The sequence below is a fragment of the Bos taurus genome, chromosome 4 (genome assembly GCF_002263795.3).
Source record: "Bos taurus isolate L1 Dominette 01449 registration number 42190680 breed Hereford chromosome 4, ARS-UCD2.0, whole genome shotgun sequence".
Classification (NCBI taxonomy): domain Eukaryota; kingdom Metazoa; phylum Chordata; class Mammalia; order Artiodactyla; family Bovidae; genus Bos; species Bos taurus.
The window spans coordinates 87,867,726-87,890,760 of NC_037331.1; the positions used below are offsets into that span (position 1 = coordinate 87,867,726).

Here is a 23,035-nt window from a genome sequence, read left to right on the forward strand (position 1 = left end):
GGTGGGCGGCCGTCTATGGGGTCACACAGAGTCGGACACGACTGAAGCGACTTAGCAGCAGCAGCCACTTCTTAGTGAAGGAAATCATGAGAAAAATAGTGAATTGGAATAGGTTTTCCTTAAATCCTAATTGTCTTAATACAATAAGTTTGTTTTCTTATGGGGTGGCAGTGCTCAAGAGACACACAAGGGATTCAAGCTGAAAATAATGACATTTCAACATATGAACATATGCTTTTATAAACAGAGGCAGGGGAACGGGAACATGGCTGGCTTAAAACATTCAAAAAACAAAGATCATGGAATCCAGTCCTATCACTTCACGGCAAATAGATGGGGAAGCAATGGAAGCAGTGTCAGACTTTATTTTCTTGGGCTCCAAAATAACTGCAGATGGTGACTGCAGCCATGAAATTAAAAGATGCTTGCTACTTGGAAGAAAAGCTATGACAAACCTAGACAGCATATTAAAAAGCAGAGACATTACTTTGCCAACAAAGGTCTGTCTAGTCAAAGCTATGGTTTTTCCAGTAGTCATGTACGGATGTGAGAGTTGGACTATGAAGAAAGCTGAGTGCCAAAGAATTGATGTTTTTGAACTGTGGCATTGGAGAATACTCGAGAGTCCCTTGGACAGCAAGATTAAACCAGTCAATCCTAAAAGAAATCAGTCCTGAATATTCATTGGAAGGACTGATGCTGAAACTGAAGCTCCAATACTTTGGCCACCTGATGTAAAGAACTGACTCACTGGAAAAGACCTTGATACTGGGAAAGATTGAAGGCAGGAGGAGAAAGGGACAACAGAGGATGAGATGGTTGGATGGCATCACTGACTCGATGGACATGAGTCTGAGCAGGCTCCAGGAGCTGGTGATGGACAGAGAAGCCTGGCCTGCTGCAGTCCATGGGCTTGCAAAGAGTCAGACACAACTGAGCTACTAAACTGACTGAAGACACAAGAGAAAAATCAGACACATTTTAATAATATGTATTCATGGAAATGACCCAGAAACACCCAATTAACTCAACCAAAATGGCTAAAAACCTGACATTGCATACCATCTTCACCTAAAGACAAAAGAGAATACTGCAGGTGTGGGTTGGGAATTCATGGGGAAGACAGCATTTCACAAGTATATAGAAAAACAAATGTTTGGTAAATGTTTGTTAGGCCACAGAGAGTAGGACACTGGAATTTTAACAGACTTTGCTAGGTTCCTCCCTGTCTGCACACCTAGTTTGTATTATAGTTATGTATGGTGATAGCTTCCTTCAGAATTTCTTCCCGAGTCTTTAGGCCTTGTTTTCAGCTCAAAATAATCAGCATACCAAAGAGACTTAGTGGGGTAGCATGTTTTACTCCTCTACAATTTGTGACTTCTATTTTAAATAAACCTCTTCATCCTCCTCTAAACCAACTCTTACCTTCTCATTTACTTTTCTCATAAAATTACTGTAATTGTATTTTAGGCTGTAATCCCACTGAGTACTGAGCTTCAAAGGAAATTCTGCCCTCAAATGCAAAATACTCATGGTATGTTCAATGATTTGCTGTTCTACCCTAGACCCCAGAACATGCTTGCACCGGTGGTTTCTTTAACTTCTATTTGTTGATATAACCATAGAAGCTGGAAGAAAAAGAAAAGGCTGATATTAGCCTACATGTGGGAATTTTCTTCTACGGAGCACTGTTGATTTTCTCCCTTAGAAGAATAAAAAAAAAAAAAAAAGTGAGATTAGCAACTACCTTCCAGTGATTGAGGTCTGATATATTAATAGATAACTGGGGAATTGGCAAGGGTTCAAGATCTAATGTCCTCTTTCTGCAGTTAAAGAACATTAAGTCCTGCAAGACCTAAAGATTTTGGCCTCTTGAGAATAATGAAAATGATCTTCAATTTATGGAAGAGTACCTTGTGAAACAGGACACAGACTCTCCGGAATACCATCTTGCTTGTCAGAAGGCATTAGAAGAGCTGGTCCTGTGGGAAGGCTCATTTGAAAAGCCTGCTGAAGCACCAGGTAAAGGACCTTAACATCTGAAGGCAACCCAACAAGTCTTGCCCTTGTAGTATAGGTCCCCAAATCTGCTACGGGAAGAATCTGGTGACAAGACCAAGGTGGACCTGAAGGAGTAGCCCGTAGCAAGTGAGAGGCAGGCCCACAGCTGGGTTGACCACAGAGAAGACGGTCAACTTCTTGTTGACCCACTTGTGCCCCACTTTGCAAATGTGGACCAGGCAGCCCTCAGGGAAGCCAGCTCAGACATGGAGGCCAACAGGCTGCTCACTCCTGGCCCCACCAGCAGCACTGAATAATGTTAGCTGCCTTCGATGGTGAAAAAAAATAAAAATAAAAATACTACTTTTGAAGGTAAGAACTACCAAATTTAAGTATTTAGACATGAGAGGCAGCTATTAACAAAAACAAAAGGTGAGGACAAATGAAAAGTAATTTTATTTTTGTTTAACCTTAAACTTACCAAACTGCTTCTTTCTTTGAACAGCAGTTATCTTCTGTTTGATATCCAACTGCACTTACACTGAAAAGTAGTGAAAACTACTTAACGATTCCACTTTGAAGTTATAAGCATACAACTAAGATGTTTTGAATATAAGCCTATCTGTATGTCATTTCCTTGCAGAAGGAAATGGCAACCCACTCCAGTGTTTTTGCCTGAAGAATCCCAGGGACGGGGGAGCCTGGTGGGCTGCCGTCTATGGGTCACACAGAGTCGGACATGACTGAAGCAACTTAGCAGTAGCAGTAGCAGTATGTCAGATAAACTTTAGGAACTCTTAGTGTCTCTTCTTTTACAGAAATTCTCCCTCTATCCTGATATATTTTGGTTATCAAGAAAACTAAAGACTAAGGGCCAGAAAACTAATTTCCTTAAATGAGACAAAAGTTTTTCCAACTACTACTATAAATAAAAATCTTTCTTTCAAATACAAAATCAATTTTCCCAAGTGTACAATGAATTCTAATTTGATGGTTTCTTCCTTACTACTTCACTTTAAACAGTGACCTGTTAATTTGTTTAAACAACAATAATAATTATGTTTTTCCAGAATAAAAATTAAATCATCTGTTGAAGATACTACTAAAAATACTTCACCTTTCGAATACAGCCCCTACACTATGATCTATAGGAATTTTTCCAATTAAGTTTCAATCTTCCCACAACCTGTTTTTTTTTTTAATTACCTTTGAAATAACTTGAATGCTCTACAAATCAAAAACTGAATTCACAAATTACCATCATCAACTTTAACAAGTCGCTTAAATGTGTTTTGTATCAGTTATCTTGATGATAAGATAATAAGGAAACATTTTTTAACATATAACAGAATATTTAATTACATCAGTCTCCTATCAACAGATAAGTTAGTTAATGCTGTTTATATTGGCCATTTCCATTGGCTGGCTGGAGGCTCTTCCACTAAAGGCTCCCATGGTTTCCACTGGATCATTTTTCTTGCCAGACTTAGTTCGTTTTCAGCCTGTTAATAAAAGATTTTTAAAAGATCATTTGATTATATTGTTTAGTAGGTATTTACCATAGCTAATAACTGAAATATAACCATTTAGAACTACTTCATACATGTTAATACCTAATAAGCTGTTTCATCATCAAATGTGGAACATACTTAAATAAATTACCTTCATCATGAGTGAGAAAGGATGGCATTTGATTTTTCTGTTTAATTAAAATTTGCTTTTACAGTGTTCAAAATTTAGTTGGTGAGTAAAGGATCCATGACATACACATATAACTAAAACAAAACTAAAAATATCATTACCTTTACTAGCTGTCATACTCAATTTTCTGATGAATGTAAAAAAAAAAAAAAAAACTAGTCACAGTCTACCTAACTGATTTCATGATCCATAATAACGTTAGACCAACAATATGTAAAGCAGAGATCTACAGAATATAATAATAGAACAGTTATATTTTTATTCATCAATTCAGTTTCCTTAATCAGATTATGCTACATTTATTTTCCTTTTAAACACAATTATAACATATTTAACAAATATATTTTAGTTATCTTTTTGCTTCACATTATTTTCTATAGCAAAAGATCTATGACAACTCTGGCCACTAGAAGAACACTGGAGAAGGCAATGGCACCCCACTCCAGTACTCTTGCCAGGAAAATCCCATGGATGGAGGAGCCTGGAAGGCTGCAGTCCATGGGGTTGCTGAGGGTCGGACACGACTGAGCGACTTCACTTTCACTTTTCACACATTGGAGAAGGAAATGGCAACCCACTCCAGTGTTCTTGGCTGGAGAATCCCAGGGACGGGGGAGCCTGGTGGGCGGCCGTCTATGGGGTCACACAGAGTTGGACACGTCTGAAGTGACTTAGCAGCAGCAGCAGAACACTGCTGAACACTTGTCAGAATATGAGAGAAGGAATTCAAACACAGAACGAGTGCTTAGTTTCTATGCCAGTGATGTAGAACAGGCAAATACATTTAGTGGTAATACATTTAGTGGTAACAGTCTAAAATGTATACAAACAATGAGTTAAAGAATCAGTTCAGCTCAGTCACTCAGTTGTGTCCAAATCTTTGCAACCCCATGGAGTGCAGCACAGCGGGCCTCCCTGTCCTTCACCAACTCCCGGAGTTCACTCAAACTCATGTCCATCAAGTCGGTGATGCCATCCAATCATCTCATCCTCTGTCGTCCCCTTCTCCTCCTGCCCTCAATCTTTCCCTTCATCTTTTCCAGTGAGTCAGTTCTTCGCATCAGGTGGCCAAAGTATTGGAGTTTCAGCTTCAGTATCAGTCCTTCCAATGAATATTCAGGTATTGATTTCCTTTAGGATGGATGGTTCAATCTCCTTGGAGTCCAAGGAGTCTTCCCCAACACCAAAGTTCAAAAGCATCAATTCTTCAGTGCTCAGCTTTCTTTATATTCCAACTCTCACATCCATACAGGACTGGTGGAAAAATCATAGCTTTGACTAGACGGACCTTTGTCGGCAAGGTCATGTCTCTGCTTTCTAATATACTGTCTAGGTTTGTCATAGCTTTTCTTCCAAGAAGCAAGCGTCTTTTAATTTCATGACTGCAGTCACCATCTGTGTGATTTTGGAGCTGCTGCTGCTACTGCTGCTGCTAAGTCGCTTCAGTCGTGTCCGACTGTGCGACCCCACAGACGGCAGCTCACCAGGCTCTGCCGTCCCTGCGATTCTCCAGGAAAGAACACTGGAGTGGGTTGCCATTTCCTTTTCCAATGCATGAAAGTGAAAAGTGAAAGTGAAGTCGCTCAGTAAGTGTCTGACTCTTCGTGACCCCATGGACTGCAGCCTATTAGGCTCCTCCGTCCATGGGATTTTCCAGGCAAGAGTACTGGAGTGGGTTGCCATTGCCTTCTCTGATTTTGGAGCACCCCACCCCACAAAAAAATAAATTTTCTCATTGTTTCCATTGTTTCCCCTCTATTTTCCATGAAGTAATGAGACTGGATGCAATTATCTTTTTTTGAATGTTGAGTTTTAAGCCAGCTTTTTCACTCCCCTCTTTCACTTTCAAGAGGCTCTTTAGTTCCTCTTCACTTTCTGCCATAAGAATGGTATCATCTGCATATCTGAGGTTATTGATATTTCTCCTGGCAATCTTGATTCCAGTTTGCACTTCATCCAGCCCGATATTATGCATGATGTACTCTGCATAAGAGTTAAACAAACAGGGTGACAACATACAGCCTTGGCATACTCCTTTCCCGATTTGGAACCAGTCTGTTGTTCCATGTCCGGCTCTAACTGTTGCTTCCTGACCTGCATACAGATTTCTCAGGAGGCAGGTCAGGTGGTCTGGTATTCCCTTCTCTTTAAGAATTTTCCACAGTTTGTTGTGATTCACACAAAGGCTTTGGCGTAGTCCATAAAGCAGAAGTAGATGTTTTTCTGGAATTCTGTTTTTTCGATCATCCAACGGATGTTGGCAATTTGATATCTGGTTCCTCTGCTTTTTCTAAATCCAGCTTGAACATCTGGAAGTTGATGGTTGAAGCCTGGCTTGGAGAATTTTAAACATTACTTAACTAGTGAGTGAAATGATTGCAACTGTGCAGTGGTTGAACATTCTCTGGTATTGCCCTTCTTTGGGACTGGAATGAAAACTGACCTTTTCCAGTCCTATGGCCACTGCTGAGTTTTCCAAATTTGCTGGCATACTGAGTGCAGCACTTTCACAGCATCATCTTTCAGGATCTGAAATAGCTCAACTGGAATTCTATCACCTCCACTAACTTTGTTCATAGTGATGTTCCCTAAGGCCTATTTGACTTGACATTCCAGGATGTCTGGCTCTAGGTGAGTGATCACATCATCATGAAGATCTTTTCTGTATAGTTCTTCTGTGTATTCTTGCCACTCTTCTTAATACCTTCTGCTTCTATTAGGTCCATACCATTTCTGTCCTTTATTGAGCCCATCTTTGCATGAAATATTCCCTTGTATCTCTAATTTTCTTGAAGAGATCTCTAGTCTTTCCCAGTCTATTGTTTTCCTCTATTTTTTTGCATTGATTGCTGAGGAAGGCTTTCTTATCTCTCCTTGCTATTCTCTGGAACTCTGCATTCAAATGGGTATATCTTTCCTTTTCTCCTTTGCATTTCACTTCTCTTCTTTTCTCAGCTATTTGTAAGGCCTTCTCAAACAACCATTTTGCCCTTTTGCATTTCTTTTTCTTGGGGATGATTTTGATCACTGCTTCCAATACAATGTCAGAAACCTCCATCCATAGTTCTTCAGGTACTCTTGTCTATCAGATCTGATCTCTTGAATCTATTTGTCATTTCCACTGTATAATCATAAGGGGTTTGATTTAGGTCATACTTGAATGGTCTAGTGGTTTTCCTGACTTTCTTCAATTTAAGTCTGAATTTGGCAATAAGAAGTTCATGATCTGAGCCACAGTCAACTCGCAGTGTTGTTTTTGCTGACTGTACAGAGCTTCTCCATCTTTGGCCACAAAGAATATAATCAATCTGATTTCAGTATTAACCATCTGGTGATGTTCATGTGTAGTTTTCTCCTGTGTTGTTGGAAGAGGGTGTTTGCTATGAGCAGTGCGTTCTCTTGGCAGAATCTGTTAGCCTTTGCCCTGCTTCATTTTGTACTCCAAGGCCAAATTTGTCTTGTTATTCCAGGCATCTTTTGAGTTCCTCCTTCTGCAATCCAGTCCCCTATGATGAAAAGAACATCTTTCTTGGGTGTTAGTTCTAGAACGTCTTATAGGTCTTCACAGAACTCCAGAGTTATCAGGGATCAGAGGTATTTATTGCTGAAATTGGGAAAATACTGATTAAAAATGTCCCTTATTAAAAATATCCTTTATTAAAAATAAAAGAGTGCTCTTTTTCTGACTGCCCTGTAGCCTGTTTCTCTTGAACACTCATCTTTCTCTATTTCCCCAAGTGACAGCAGGCTGGGAAAGGTTGTTGTTGATTAGTAGAGAAGTTGTCTCCAATTCTGTTGCAAACCCATGAGCTGTGGCCCACCACGCTCCTCTGTCCATGGGATTTTCCAGGCAAGAATATGGAGTGGGTTGCCATTTCCTTCTTCAGAGGATCTTCCCAAGCCAGGGATTGAACCTGTGTTTCCTACATTGGCAGGTGGTTTCTTTGCCACCGAGCCACTTGGGAAGCCCAGGCTGGGGAAGGTCCATGTCCTTAAATATAACTGAGGTCAGCCCTATCTCATGGAGCTCAACTCAGCTACATGTAGCTCCACTCCCTCCCTCTTCTCCGGCCTTCTTATTTTTCTCATACTGGCCCTCTAGAAATGGGCTGTCCAATAACGTAGCCACTTCCTACCTATGACTATTGAGAGAGTACTAAAAATATAGCTAGTTCAAATTCAGATGTGCTGAGAGTATAAAATACATCCCAGATTTTAAACACTCAGTATTCAAAAAACTTTTTCAGTGTCTTACTTTCTATATTGATGATATGTTTCAATGATATTTTAGATCTCTTAGGTTAAATAAAACATTATTAAAATGAATTTGACCCTAATATTGCCCATGAAGATGTAAGACTTATACAGCTAACTTAAAAATACTTAGTGTACCCTAAGACTTTAATTACATGATAAATTAATGTATCAACTAAACTAAAGTCAAGATCCAAGTGAAATCAGATATAAAAGAGGAACAGGAGGAAAACAGTAAGTGTGCAGCAAGTTCCCACAATACTGTATCTAGTGCCATATTCCACCCAGCAAAGAAATAGAAAGGCCAAGAAGACAGACCTTTGAGTGACTGAAACAGTCTCCATTCATAGAAAGCTATCTGAATGCTCCATTCCTCTTTTAGGAGAGACCTCCAACAATTCTTTTGAATTTGTGTATCATTGGTAAATCATTGTATATCACGTATATCACTGTACAATTGTATATATGTCATTGGTAATATACTTTGATAAAAAGGAAGAAAAAATAAGAAATGGTTACAGTTTTTAAAAATATTAAATGAAACACAGTTGAATGTTTATTAGATTCTTATAAGGGGAAGACATTCTAAACCTATAATATTGGCAAAGAGAGCAGATTGTAGGGGAAGTGAGAAAGGGGAAGGTGATTTTACCAAATAAAAAATTTTAAAATCTCTAAATATGGGAGAAAATATTCAACTAAAGTCAAAAGGCAAAGATAGACTTTAAAAAAAAAAAAAAACAGATAATATAGCAAAAATTAAAGGCTAATATTTTATTACAAAAAAAAAGCTTGGGACTTCCCTGGCCTTCCAGTGATTGGGATTTCATGATTCTACTGGACGGGGTGCAGGTTTGATCCCTGGTTGGGGAATTAAGATACCTTCATGCCATGCAACACAGTCAAAAAAAAAAAAACTCAAAAAGAAAATATAAAGAGAAACACAGTAAAAACATTAAAGATATAATTTACAAAATATGAAATACAAAACAAAGACATGCAGTATAAAAATTTAACCTTCAATAGTCAAAATGATAATAAATATTTAACTGACAAGCATGTCAGAAGTATGTATTTGCTTATGTGACTAGTCTTATATTTGATGAGTTGATATAAATTAAAAATTTTAGTTTTCCTTTCTTTCTGGAAAGTCAGTTTTATACCTCTATACATTGTGCCTTTGAACACTTAAAGCCAAATATCTGAATGCTCAATTTTTTCTTTACCTGAAGAATAACCTCTTCTATTTGGCCACCCTGCAGTCGCTCTTCTAGTTTTTTAACATCAGGTTCCTATAATTTAAGGAGAAAAGAGAAAAACATATTTAAACAAAGCAGCACAAAAAGCAATTAATGTGACAGACATAATTAACTTTTCTTTCACTGTACCGTTGCTACTTTTTACCAAATATCTGGTGAAAAGCCATTTTGTCTCTCTACTATTTTATTGCTTTTCTGTCTTAATATTAAAAGGGTTAAACATTTAATGATATGCTTATCAAGGGTAAGAATACGATGTTTAATTCAGTTTTTCTGAAATAGAGATTTTAAATAATGCTTTATTCTCTGAGTATTTCCTATCCCTTAAACATTAGCATTAAAAATAAATGCTACCCTATGACCCAGAACTCTACTCCTAGATAGATATCAAACAGAAATGCATAGTACATTAATCAAATGACAGGTTCAAGAATGTTCAAAGTAGCACAAATTACAGCTCCAAACTAAAAACAATCCAAATGACCATAAATAATAGAATAAATTATTATATTTGAATATAATACCATAGAGCAAGAGGATGAACAAACTAAAACTGTTCACAACACAGATAATTCTCTCAAACATAATATTAAGCAAAAGAAACCAAATACATAATGATGATTCCACTCATAAAAAGTTCAAAACCAGGCAAAATGAATTTGTGGTATTAGAGGTAAGAAGAGTAGCTATCTTTAGGAGGGTAATAACCTTGAGGGTAAAGAGAGGGTTTGGGCATTCTGGAATTGTTCTCTTTTTTGATTTGGTGTTGACACGTGGATTGCTTTGTGAAAATACATCAAGTTCTATACTTATGACTTCTGCACATTGATTTCTGTATATTATTCAATAAAAGGTTTTGTAAAGAGAGATGTTAATATAGTAACTAGAACATTCAATAACATATATTTATTTTCTAGTAGACTACACTTTTTGAGAGTCAGAAACCATGTCCTATATATACATGTGCAAATGTAAACAGGGTATTTTCTTGGCTTAATAAATAGAATGAAAAGAGGGAGGGGAAAAAAAAGTTATTTTCTATAGGAACTGGCATCTGTCTCAGGGCGTCTGCTGGCTGACCCAAGGCATCTGTATGCCATGTTCCTCCACTTTCATCAAAGTCTTCACTCATACATCTTAATGGGGAGTACTCTGATAATGTATACAGTGGTAGGCTGGAACAATGCCACACAAAATGCACGTGAACTAGTCCCTGGAATCAGTGAATGTTACCTTATATGGCAAATACTTTGCAGATATGAGTACAGATCTTGGAATGGGGAGATTATCCTAGATTATCTGAATGGGCCCTAAATATGAATACAATCATATGTATCCTTGTAAGATAGAGGCAGAGAAGAAAGTAATGTGGCCACAAAGGCAAAGACTGGAATGACTTAGTCATAAGCCAAGGAATACCAAAAGTCCACCACTCCTTAAAGAGGCAAGGAATGAATTCTGTCCTAGAACCTCCAAAGGGAGTGCAGGCCTGCTGACACCTTGACTTGGGCCCTAATACTACCCATTTTAGACTTCTGGCTTCCAGAAATGCAAGACAATACATTTCTGTTGTTTTAACTCACCAAGGTTGTTGTAATTTGTTATAGCAGTCATAGGAAACTAATACATACTGTAACACCCCTCATCACCCTAGTACCTCCTATACATCATTCTTCCTTCCTTAATTTCCTTCACTTTATACTACATTCTAACATACTATGTATGCAATGTACTTCTTTATTCACTTATTTATTTACTTGCCTCCCATCATTAGTGTATAATCTCCAAGGCAGGAATTTTTATGTTTTGTTCATTGCCATGTAGGCACTAGCTTCCATGCCCAGAACCATATGTGGTATGTGACAGACATGCAGTAAGTGTCTCCTGAATACATACAAAATAGAAAAGGAAAAAGAGAGCAGATGAATGGTTTGATTAAGACTGTTTTAACTCAAAATGACTGAGCTATGAAGCCTAAAAAGGGAAGCTGGTCATTACTGTAAAGACCTAAGAGGAAGAATATAAAGAAGAAAAGGAATATTCAACATTATTTTCAACTCAGGAAAAACTTGTTTTGGGAAAAACAATTGAAAATTTGTCTTACTTGAGTCAATAATGTGATTTTTATTTACTAACAGTGTAATGCCACCAAGCTTAATAAGGTACCATGGACTGAATGCTCCCTATATGCTTGCAACTGTGTTAAGAAACTGTACATATATCACCCATTCAGTGCTAACAAGTGATGAATGAAGGTATTATTATACCTGTTATAGATGAAATTGAGACAGAAAATGGGCCATATGCCAATTCACCAAGTAAGTATTAGACCTGAGATGAAAATTTTGCAAAGGCCACAAACCAATGCTTTTCACCACTATGCTATTACCATCTCCCTAGTATAATCTGGGGGAAAAAATTTATTTTTATTTTAAATTTAGTAAATATAAACTTTATAATCATCATAACAGTCAGTGAAGATTCTATGGCTCTATTGGGGGGTGTAAAATCTGTGCTGATTTTATCAAACAGGTTTCAGCAATACAGATATTATTAATACACAGTGCTTGATGTTCTTAAAAAATATTTGTAATAGGCACTTTGGATAAACAAACATTTCTAAGAAACTTATTAAATGTCAGGCATTAAGCTAGATTTTTGAGATAAAAAGAAAAATGCAATCTACAAGTAGCTTATAGACTACTGCTGCTGCTGCTAAGTCACTTCAGTCGTGTCCGACTCTGTGTGATCCCATAGACAGCAGCCCACCAGGCTCCCCCGTCCCTGGGATTCTTCAGGCAAGAACACTGGAGTGGGTTGTCATTTCCTTCTCCAATGCATGAAAAGTGAAAAATGAAAGGGAAGTCACTCAGTCGTGTCCAACTCTTAGCGACCCCATGGACGGCAGCCTACCAGGCTCCTCCGTCCATGGGATTTTCCAGGCAAGAGGACCGGAGTGGGTTGCCATTGCTACAGACGTTATAAAAGGCTTCACAGAGGAAGCAACAGATCTTGAGAGCTGAGCAAGAACTGCCTGGCAGAGAAAGTAAGGTTATTACAGGAAGGAGGAACAGAAAATACAAAGAAACCAAAAATAAAATCACATGGAATTCATATAACTGTCAACAGGCTTGCGTTAGTGAAGCATAGTGTACAAAACAGGAAACGATAAGGTAAGATTGAGAAGATAACTGACAGCCAGATCTTAGGGGGCTTCCAAACGATGATAAGAGCTTTATTCCCTATGCCACTGGTTCCCAAACCTGGCTGTACAGCAACATCATGCAGATAAAGGTAGCTAGATGGTTAAACAGGCCAAGCATAAATTCTTAAACTCAGCCTTTGAGAAAACACCAAACAGGAAACCAAAATAAAATATGATGGAACTACACACAGCCAATTTAGTTATAAGACAACTGAAATAAGACAACAGTCAGAGAAAAGAATTTTAGAACTAAATGAAAGCAGTAATAGTGAACTATTCTTTGCCTGACACTGGCAAAAGTAAAGGGAACAAAAGGATAAGTTTTCTTTTAAGGTAAGAAAAAGCTGAATACATTTTGAGGTTAATTGAAAGATGATGATAAAATGGAGACTAAAAGAAAAACAAAGAAATAATTAAAGGGGGAAAAGGTTACAGGGAAAAACAAAAGATAAGACTCTACACATGGACATCACCAGACGGTCAATACCAAAATCAGATCAATTATATTCTTTGCGGCCAAAGATGAAGAAGCTCTATACAGTCAACAAAAACAAGACTGTGAGCTGACTGTGGCTCATCAGATCATGAACTCCTTATTGCCAAATTCAGACTTAAATTGAAGAAAGTCAGGAAAACCACTAGACCATTCAGGTATGACCTAAATCAAACCCCTTATGATTATACAGTGGAAATGACAAGTAGATTCAAGGGATCAGATCTGATAGACAGAGTGCCTGAAGAACTATAGATGGAGGTTTTGACACTGCACAGGAGGCAGTGATCAAAACCATCCCCAAGAAAAAGAAATGCAAAAGGGCAAAATGGTTGTTTGAGAAGGCCTTACAAATAGCTGAGAAAAGAAGAGAAGTGAAAGGCAAAGGAGAAAAGGAAAGATATACCCATTTGAATGCAGAGTTTCAGAGAATAGCAAGGAGAGATAAGAAAGCCTTCCTCAGCAATCAATGAAAAGAAATAGAGGAAAACAATAGAATGGGAAAGACCAGAGATCTCTTCAAGAAAATTAGAGATACAAGGGAATATTTCATGCAAAGATGGGCTCAATAAAGGACAGAAATGGTATGGACCTAATATAAGCAAAAGGTATTAAGAAGAGGTGGCAAGAATACACAGAAGAACTATACAAAAAAATCTTCACGACCCAGATAATCACGATGGGGTGATACTCACCTAGAGCCAGACATCCTGGAATGCCAAGTCAAGTGGGCCTTAGGAAGTATCACTACGAACAAAGCTAGTAGACGTGATGAAATTCCAGGTGAGCTATTTCAGATCCTGAAAGATGATGCTGTGAAAGTGCTGCACTCAATATGCCAGAAAATTTGGACAACTCAGCAGTGGCCACAGGACTGGAAAAGGTCAGTTTTCATTCCAGTCCCAAACAAAGGCAACGCCAAAGAATGCTCAAACTACTGCACAATTGCACTCATCTCACATGCTACCAAAGTAATGCTTAAAATTCTCCAAGCCAGGCTTCAACAGTACGTGAACCGTGAACTTCCAGATGCTCAAGCTATATTTAGAAAAGACAGAGGAACCAGAGATCAAATTGCCAACATCCGTTGGATCATCGAAAAAGCAAGAGAGTTTCAGAAAAACATCTACTTCTGCTTTATGGACTACGCCAAAGCCTTTGACTGTGTAGATGACAACAAACTGTGGAAAATTCTTAAAGAGAAGGGAATACCAGACCACCTGACCTGCCTCCTGAGAAATCTGTATGCAGGTCAAGAAGCAATAGTTAGAACTGGACATGGAACAATAGACTGGTTCCAAATAGGAAAAGGAGTACGTCAAGGCTGTATATTGTCACATTGCTTATTTAACTTACATGCAGAGTATATCATGAGAAACGCTGGGCTGGATGAAGCACAAGCTAGAATCAAGACTGCTGGGAGAAATAACAATAACCTCAGATATGACACCACCCTTATAGCAGAAAGCGAAGAAGAACTAAAGAGCCTCTTGATGAAAGTGAAAGTGGAGAATGACAAAGTTGTCTTAAAACTCAACATTCAGAAAACTAAGATCATGGCATCAGGCCCCATCACTTCATGGCAAACATATGGGGAAAAAATGGAAAAAGTGACTGACTTTATTTTTTTTGGCTCCAAATCACTGCAGATGATGACTGCAGCCATGAAATTAAAAGATGTTTGCTCCTTGGAAGAAAAGTTATGACCAATCTAGACAGCATATTAAAAAGCAGAGACATTACTTTGCCAACAAAGCTCTGTCTAGTCAAAACTATGGTTTTTCCAGTAGTCATGTACAGATGTGAGAGTTGGACCATAAAGAAAGCTGAGGGCCAAGAATTTATGCTTGTGAACTGTGGTGTTGAAGAAGACTCTTGAGAATTCCTTGGACTGCGAGGAGGAGATCCAATCAGTCCATTCTAAAGGAAATCAGTCCTGAATACTCATTGGAAGGACTGATGTTGAAGCTGAAACTCCAATACTTTAGCCACCTGATGCAAAGAACTGACTCATTGGAAAAGGCCCTGATGATGGGAAAGATTGAAAGTGGGAAGAGAAGGGGTGACAGAGGATGAGATGGTTGGATGGCATCACCAACTCAATGAACATGAGTCTGAGTAAATTCCGGGAGTTGGTGATTGACAGGGAGGCCTAACGTGCTGCAGGCCATGGGGTCGCAAAGAGTCAGACACAATTGAGCAACTGAACTGAACTGAAGGTTATGGAGAAGGAAAAGCAGAGAAAGAGTAGAATACACAGATGAAGAGGTTCACCTCATGAAAAAAAAAAAAAAAAAAGTGAAATTTCTTATTTAGAGATGGGAGAAAATGCATCAGCCCGTTTTCCTTAAAGAGGAATTGAAAAGAAATGTTAATATCTCCCTTAGATACATAAAATCTGCAAATTACTTCCAGATCTGCCAAGATAAGAACAGAAGTTCCAAATCAAATTGCACTGTTTTGCCATATACCTGCAGAAAATATAAGAATTTCCTCTGGACTACAGAGGTTGGTGATCTAATAATAAGAAAACTTTATTAGGGCCACTTACTACATACATGTAAATTACTTTGGGGATTTATGGACACTACTTTGGATAATAACAAAAGTCCATGAAATAACTGCTAGTGTGGAAATTTACCAAGAGTGCAATATAGTTTGTTCTAAAAGAAGTGGCAGCAGTCTATTGTGTGCCTGTCTAGGGTCTACGATCCAGAAGCTGTAAAATGCTTCTATTAGTCTACCTGGGCTGCCATAACAAAATACCATACATACCATACACAGACTGGATGGCTCAAATGAGAAAAATTTATTTTCTCACAATTCTGGAGACTGGAGTCCAAGGCCAAGGTACAACAGAGTCAGTTTCTGGTGGGAGCTCTCTTCATGGCTTATACACATTGACCTTCTTGCTGTGTCCTTACATGGCAAAGAATGCCAACTCTCTGGTGTCTCTTCTTCAAACAAGAACTCTCTGGTGTCTCTTCTTATAAGGACACTAATCCTATTGGATCAGGAACCACTCTTATGCTCTCATTAATCTTAATTACTCCGCACTGGAGGTTGGGGCTTCAAAATATGAATCTGGGAGGACACATTCAGTCCATAACAATGCTCAATATAATTTCTGGCAGTTAAGAAACTAACTTGGTCCTCTTTTTTTTTGGTAACAAAACACTTTTTAAAATAGCTAGTCCTGACAGGTGTTAAACACAACATACATATTTTTTTTTCCATTTTGCTTTCACTCTTCTCTACTCTTAAAACTAGAAAAATGAAATAAAGATTGATGTATCGATATATAAGAGGTAAAGATCAATAAAGGACTTGACAGGTAACAGAGATAAAAGAAAGTTATGTTAATGTAAGGAAGGGACTTGATCTTATTCTTTCAATCCTGTGTTTAGTAGTGCTTGTGATATAAAAAGTATTCAGGTAGACAGGAGTCTGATGAATGAAAGGGAGAAACAATGGAAGAAACACATGAAAGGAAGGAGATTAGAAATGAGAGAGGAAAGTGTGCAGAAAATGCAAAAAGTAATCAAGTGAATTTGCTTTGTTAAATCCTGCACTGCATACCAAAAATCCTAGAAAAACAAACCAAGTTAGCTACTTACCGCTTTAACCATACTCAGCTTCTCATTTGTAATCTGTTCTGTATACTTTCTATATGCTGCATTTTTAGGGATGTGTCCAAGAACATCAAGAATTTTTGTATACAATATTTTTAGCCTCTGAAAAGACAACATACATATTTCCAGTTTAAAATATCACCAAAGATTTAAAAGTTTCACAGATGATATTTAAAAAAAAAAAAAAAAATTCACACCTGTTTTTAAAGAAAGCATTATTCCTTGCTGCAATTTCTTATTTATGCTTATCTACCCCCTTTCGCTGCTGCCACTTAGTCACTCAGGTGTGTCCAACTCCTTGCGACCCTTTGGACTGTAGCCCACAGTCTGCTGTATCCATGGGATTTCCCAGGTAATACTAGGGTGGGTTGCCATTTACTCCTCCAGGGGATCTTCCCCATCCAGGGATCAAACCCTGGTCTCCTGCATTGGCAGATGGATTCTTTATCACTGAGCCACAGGAAAGTTAATTTAGCAGATCTGAATTCACAACAGTACATTAATAGTAAGTATAATCATAAACATACCAACTAATGAAGAATTTTTCCTTATTATTTCTTTGTATTTGAAATTTGTTTTAAAGTGTATAACACCATAGGTGCAATATCTAATTTCATTCATATATATTCACCATATATATGAATAAACAAAACCAATCTTGAGGGCCTCTAAGAACCATTTTTATTAAAAAGTACTCTGCATATTTAGACTTTATACTTGACGATGATGTTCCATAATAGAGAGTATTTTACTATACTAATGTAGAGCTTGTCAGATAACATATAATCTGAATTGTGTGTGAGGGGGGTGGTTTAACCTCATTTTTTAATTTAAAGGTATGAAAATACAAGGTCTTGTAAGAGACTTAGGTTCTAAAATGGGGGTGTTAATAACATCAATTTCAAAGGATCCTGTATAACTTAGAACAGTACCTGGCACATGTAAGTTTCAATAAATAATAGCATTATTATTCTATTGGGGAAAGAGAGTCCATCAGCAGATATCAGAGAAGGTTTCCTAGAAAAGGCAGCATCTGAGACAGACTGGAGGGATGGCAGGACTGAGACACTTGAAGATGTTAGAAAAGGCAATCTTACACACCGACTTCCCTCGTGGCTCAGACAGTAAAGCCTCTGTCTACAATGTGGGAGACCTGGGTTCGATCCCTGGGTTGGGAAGATCCCCTGGAGAAGGAAGTGGCTACTCACTCCCTTCTGGCCTGGAGAATTCCATGGACAGAGGAGCCTGACAGGTCCCGGGCGGCGCAAAGAGTTGGACATGACTGAGCAAATAACACACACACACACACACACACACACATTGAAATGGTAATATTTTGATGTGTTGGTTAAAATATATATATTATCCTTTCTTTATTAAAAAAGTAATTCCTAGAAAATTTTGAACTATTAATACAAACATAGTTTACATTTATGACTCACATTTTATTTTCATTGGACAGCATGAGGCTAGAGTTTAGTACACATAAGAAATGCTTAGGAGATAAGTTTAGAGGAAAAGCAAATCAGGTTGTATGTGGGTTCTGCATGTCAAAGAAAGCATTTGGGCTTTATTCTGTGGGCAATTAAAAGATTTATGGAAATTCTGATTAGATGTGTGCCTCAGAAAAATTAATCTGGCAGTAGCCAGTTAAAAAAATGATAAAGGAGCAAGACCAGTAACAAAGTTGTTGCAATTCTCTAAACAAGAACAAAGGACTAAACTGTGGTAATGACAGTAGGAAAAGGAAAAAGAGAGCGAGATGGCGTGATTATGCAGGGAGGGAAAAGATCAAGGGAGGGTTTTTGTTTTTTTATGGAAGCATGACAATATTAGCGGTAAAGTCCCACTAGAAGGGAAAACTGATGACAAAAGGGGGCAACTCTTGGAGAACTATCTTAGTAATCCAAAGTGTATAGAATCCAAGGCACTTAAGAAAAGTGAGGCAGGGGAGAAAGGTGGAAAAATGGGGAGAACACTCACAAAAGTACAAGTGACAACACGAGAATGCCTCGGGAAAAAATCAACAAGAAAAGTGATTTGAGAAAGAGATCATGGCAACAAAAACATAAAAAGTGGCACCAAATCAACTTAGTACTAAATAGCGCTATTGTCTTAAGAGCTCACGCCGACTTGAAATCCGGAGCCGGAAACATCCGTATTCCGTTAACCACTCAAAAAACAAGGTCGCGGGGCTCTAGGCTTCCTTGGAAACTCAGGAAGGAAAGAGGTACATACCTCATGTGGAGTTTCACAAACAGCCAATCCCACCAGGCCAGTGGTCTGTTCAAAAACCAAGCAAGATTCAGGCTGTTAACTACAATTCCGACGGTTCCCACGTTAAGAAAAGCAAAACCATCACTGTCTTGGCTAAAACTGGCCTAAAACCAGCTACCGGTGTCTCAGAACCTCTGGTTCGGAGTTTTTCCTGCCTCTCCAATCGAGGCCCCTAAACTGGTCACCCCTAGGGGCACAGCAAAATGAGTCTCCAAGAATTACCGTTACCCGCACCAGTTCAGGCCACCACCCGCGGACTGACTCCATTCCCGCAGTCTAAACTACAGCAGTGACCTCCACCCGTCTCACCTTCTTCAGCAAGCCCGCCATGACAGCGCCGAGAAGCCGGGACGCGCAGCCCTCTGGGAGCCTCTCTCAGACCCGCTCAATCCACCGCCGAGGCCGCCTCTCCGTCACCTTGGAAACAGCTTGGCCCCGCCCGCTGAGGCTCTGCCGGGGAGCAAAAGGCGTTGCACCGCCCACTCCTATGCGAAAAATTGATGTCTGAGCAAGGAGTGCACAAGTCTCTCAATCAAGCACAATCAGGGAAAGAGTTCTCTTAGATGTCTCTCGTCTCAGTTCCTGTACCTTTACAAAGATCTATTGAACATCCATTGTGTGTTAGTTTCTGGGACAGAATTTGTACGACAGGATCTCACATCCCGGAATTCACAGAACAATGACCGAAACTCGCGTTAATAAGTAATGGGGTAAGAGTTCCAAAAGAGGTTTGTGCCAAGTGCAGTGGTAGCAGGTAGACTAAAAATCGTGGGGCTACTGTTGTTAAAAAGGGGCATTTGCTTAAAAAGTCAATGAGAGAAGAGCACAAAAAATTGAGACTACATGTAGCTTAAGCATCAGTAATACACAGCCCACAGAATGGGAGAAGATATTTGCAACCACATATAATCACCAAACGGAGAAGGCAATGGCACCCCACTCCAGTACTCTTGCCTGGAAAATCCCATGGATGGAGCAGTCCATGGGGTTGCTAGGAGTCGGACACGACTGAGCTTTTGACTTCACTTTCACTTTTCACTTTAATGCATTGGAGAAGGAAATGGCAACCCACTCCAGTGTTCTTGCCTGGAGAATCCCAGGGACGGGGGAGCCTGGTGGGCTGCCGTCTATGGGGTCGCACAGAGTCGGACACGACTGGAGCGACTTAGCAGCAGCAGCAGCATAATCACCAAAAGATAAGTGGTGCCTAGAATATATAAGGAATTTTCTTCAATCAGTAAGAAAAGAACTAAATAACCAGAACAAGTCTTCCTGCTTCAGTTCTTGCCTCTCTTTCTGAGATATATCAAATGAGTTTGTAAATATGTAAAGGGCCTGGCTCAATGCATGGAACATAGCAATACACAGGTGGCTGTGTTATTTTTTGTTTTGCTGTTATTATTCTCAACCCAGTAGCTAGACTAATCCTTTTGCTCTTCTGTGATTTTTCACTCAAAGTGTAGAAACCAAAGTCCTTACATCTGCCTGCATTGTCCGGTACTGTTGCCTCCTCTGCCTCTCTCCCCTCAGACCTAACCTCCTATTCCCCTCTCGCTTCCCAGATAGCTGCTCTTCTAACCCTTTTCTTGGGAAACTCTTGCACTAGATGGGTGCCTGGTTCATTCTCTCACCTCTTTCAAATATTTGCACAGTTACCTTCCCAATGTGTCCTGCCGTGGCTTTGAGATTTAAAATTGCAAATCATCACAAAGACACTCTTTACCCTCTTCTCTGTTGCAGTCTTCTTCGTAGCCCTTGTCACCCTCTAATATGCTGTCTAGTTATCTTATATTGTGTTTATGTATCATCATTTTCTAAAATATAAGCCATGTATGGGTGGAAATTTTTTTTCCTACCATATCTCAAGGGCCTGAAATAGTACCTAATGGACACCCAGTTAATACAGGTTTAGTGAATACAATAGAAATACAGGCAAGAGAAATAAATAAGCCATTGGCAGAAATGGAAACAGGAACAGTCAATAAACATGAAAAGGAATCAACCTCCCTATTAAGAAAAGAAATGCAAAGTAATAATTTTAAAAATTTAAAATTAAATTAAAATTAAATTTAAATAAAAAATTTAAAAAATTTAAAAAATGCAAAGTAGTAATACTGCTGTCTTATGGGCAAAAGTTAAGGATTGACAATACCAATTGTTAACTAGGATGTGGAGCAACAGGAATACTCATACACTGCCGATGGGAGTGAATTAGTATAATCACTTTGGGGAATAATTTTGCAGGACTTAGTTGAAGATATGCAAAAACCTATGATTGAGAGCTATTGGTGAATCTGAATTGTGTCCCCTCAAAATTCTGTTGGAAGTCCTAACCCCCACAACATCAGAATGTGACCTTAGGTGGAAATAGGGTCAATGAAGATGTAAATTAGTTAAGCTGAGGTCGTGGGAGTGGGCCCTGGTCCCATATGACTGATGTCTTTATTAAAAGGGGAAATTTGGACACAAGTGATACACACAGGGAGAACATCATGCAAAGATGAAAGCAAAGACTGAGACGATGTTTCTACAAGCCAAGGAACACCAAAGATTTCCAGAAAACCACTAGAAGTTAGGGGAGAGGCCAGGAATGAATTCTCTCTCTTAGCCCTTGGAGGAAACTAACCCTGCTGACTCCTTGATCTTGGACTTCATCCTCCAGTTCAGTTGAGTTCAGTCACTCAGTCATGTCCGACTCTGTGACCTCACGGACTGCAGCACACCAGGCCTCCCTGTCCATTACCAACTCCCGCAGTTTACTCAAACTTACGTCCATTGAGTCAGTGATGCCATCCAACCATCTAATCCTCTGTCTCCCCTTCTCCTCCCACCTTCAATCTTTCCCAGCACAGGGTCTTTTCCAATGAGTCATTTCTTCACATCAGGTGGCCAAAGTATTGGAGTTTCAGCTTCAACATCAGTCCTTCCAATGAACACTCAGGACCAATTTCCTTTAGGATAGACTGGTTGGATCTCCTTGCAGTGCAAGGGACTCTCAAGAATCTTCTCCAACACCATAGTTCAAAAGCATCAATTCTTCAATGCTCAGCTTTCTTTATAGTCCAACTCTCACATCCATACATGACTACTGGAAAAACAATAGCTTTGACTAGATGGACCTTTGTTGGCAAAGTAATGCCTCTGCTTTTTAATATGTTGTCTAGGTTGGTCATAACTTTCCTTCCAAGGAGCCTCCAGATGGCTGAGCAAATAATTTTTATTCTGTTTAAGCCATTCAGTTTGTGGTATTTTGTTACAGCAACCCTACAAACTGAGTAATAGATTAGTTTAATCCTATGTTCCTCTCTTCTCTTAAAGGATAGCTGCTCCTAGACATATGAGCTATGGGGATATAATCTTTCTAGTTCAGATTACCCAATAATTTGTTATTTTGTTGTTTAATTGCTAAATTGTATCCAACTCTTTTGCATCCCCATGGACTGTAGCTCACCAGGCTCCTCTGTCCATGAGATTTCCCAGGCAAGAATACTGGAGTGGGTTGCCATTTCCTTCTCCAGGGGATCTTCCAGACCCAGGGATCAAACTCGCATCTCCTGCATTGTGGGTGGTTTCTTTACCACTGAGCCACCAGGGAAGCACCCAAGAATTAGGCTTTACCATAACTTCCATCATAATTTCCAACTTTGGGGACGCCCACTCCCATGACCTCAGCTTAACTAATTACATCTTCAGTGATCCTATTTCCATATAAGGTCCCATTATGATGTTGTGGGGGTTAGGACTTCCAACAGAATTTTGAGGGGACACAATTCAGATTCACTGATAGCTCTCAATCATAGGTTCTGCATATCTTTGAGTATTTAAATCATTCATAGTTACCGTTCAGGACAGAGGAAATATGTAGTAACAAATATGCATGAATAATGGCATTTTAAAGATACACAGACATGTGAGCATGGATATACACACATACGTAAATATAAAGAAACTGTTGATTTGGAACAAACCTGATGTACACATTTGCTCCTAAAAAGGTGACATATATATCTGGACATACTAGATTAGATTCAGGAAACAGCATTAGGACTAAGAGGAAAAGTCCTTTTTCAAACCAGATAATGCTGAAAGAGTGACTGGAACTTAGATGAATAGAAGTTTATGAGGTCACAGTCTTTGTTCCCTGTCCCTCCAGATTCTAAGAATTTTCACCATTGTAGGGTGTGTTCTAGAATGTAGAATCATGTGATTA

General features: G+C 38.9%; 1 protein-coding gene across 2 annotated transcripts; it reads right to left on the reverse strand.

Annotated features, from left to right (window-relative positions):
- Positions 1-965: 965 nt before the first annotated feature.
- Positions 966-19,164, reverse strand: NDUFA5 (NADH:ubiquinone oxidoreductase subunit A5). Of its 2 annotated transcripts, NM_175829.2 has the most exons (5): positions 19,135-19,158; positions 18,787-18,831; positions 16,534-16,650; positions 9,186-9,251; positions 3,207-3,506 (listed from the first exon to the last, which is right to left on the reverse strand). In NM_175829.2, exons 1-5 carry the CDS (start codon positions 19,153-19,155, stop codon positions 3,405-3,407), a joined length of 351 nt encoding a protein of 116 aa, NP_787023.1. In that variant the 5' UTR covers positions 19,156-19,158; the 3' UTR covers positions 3,207-3,404. The 2 variants fall into 2 exon arrangements, with proteins under 2 accessions (XP_059741398.1, NP_787023.1); XM_059885415.1 differs by lacking the exon at positions 18,787-18,831 and having other exon boundaries at positions 966-3,506; positions 19,135-19,164.
- Positions 19,165-23,035: the final 3,871 nt, after the last annotated feature.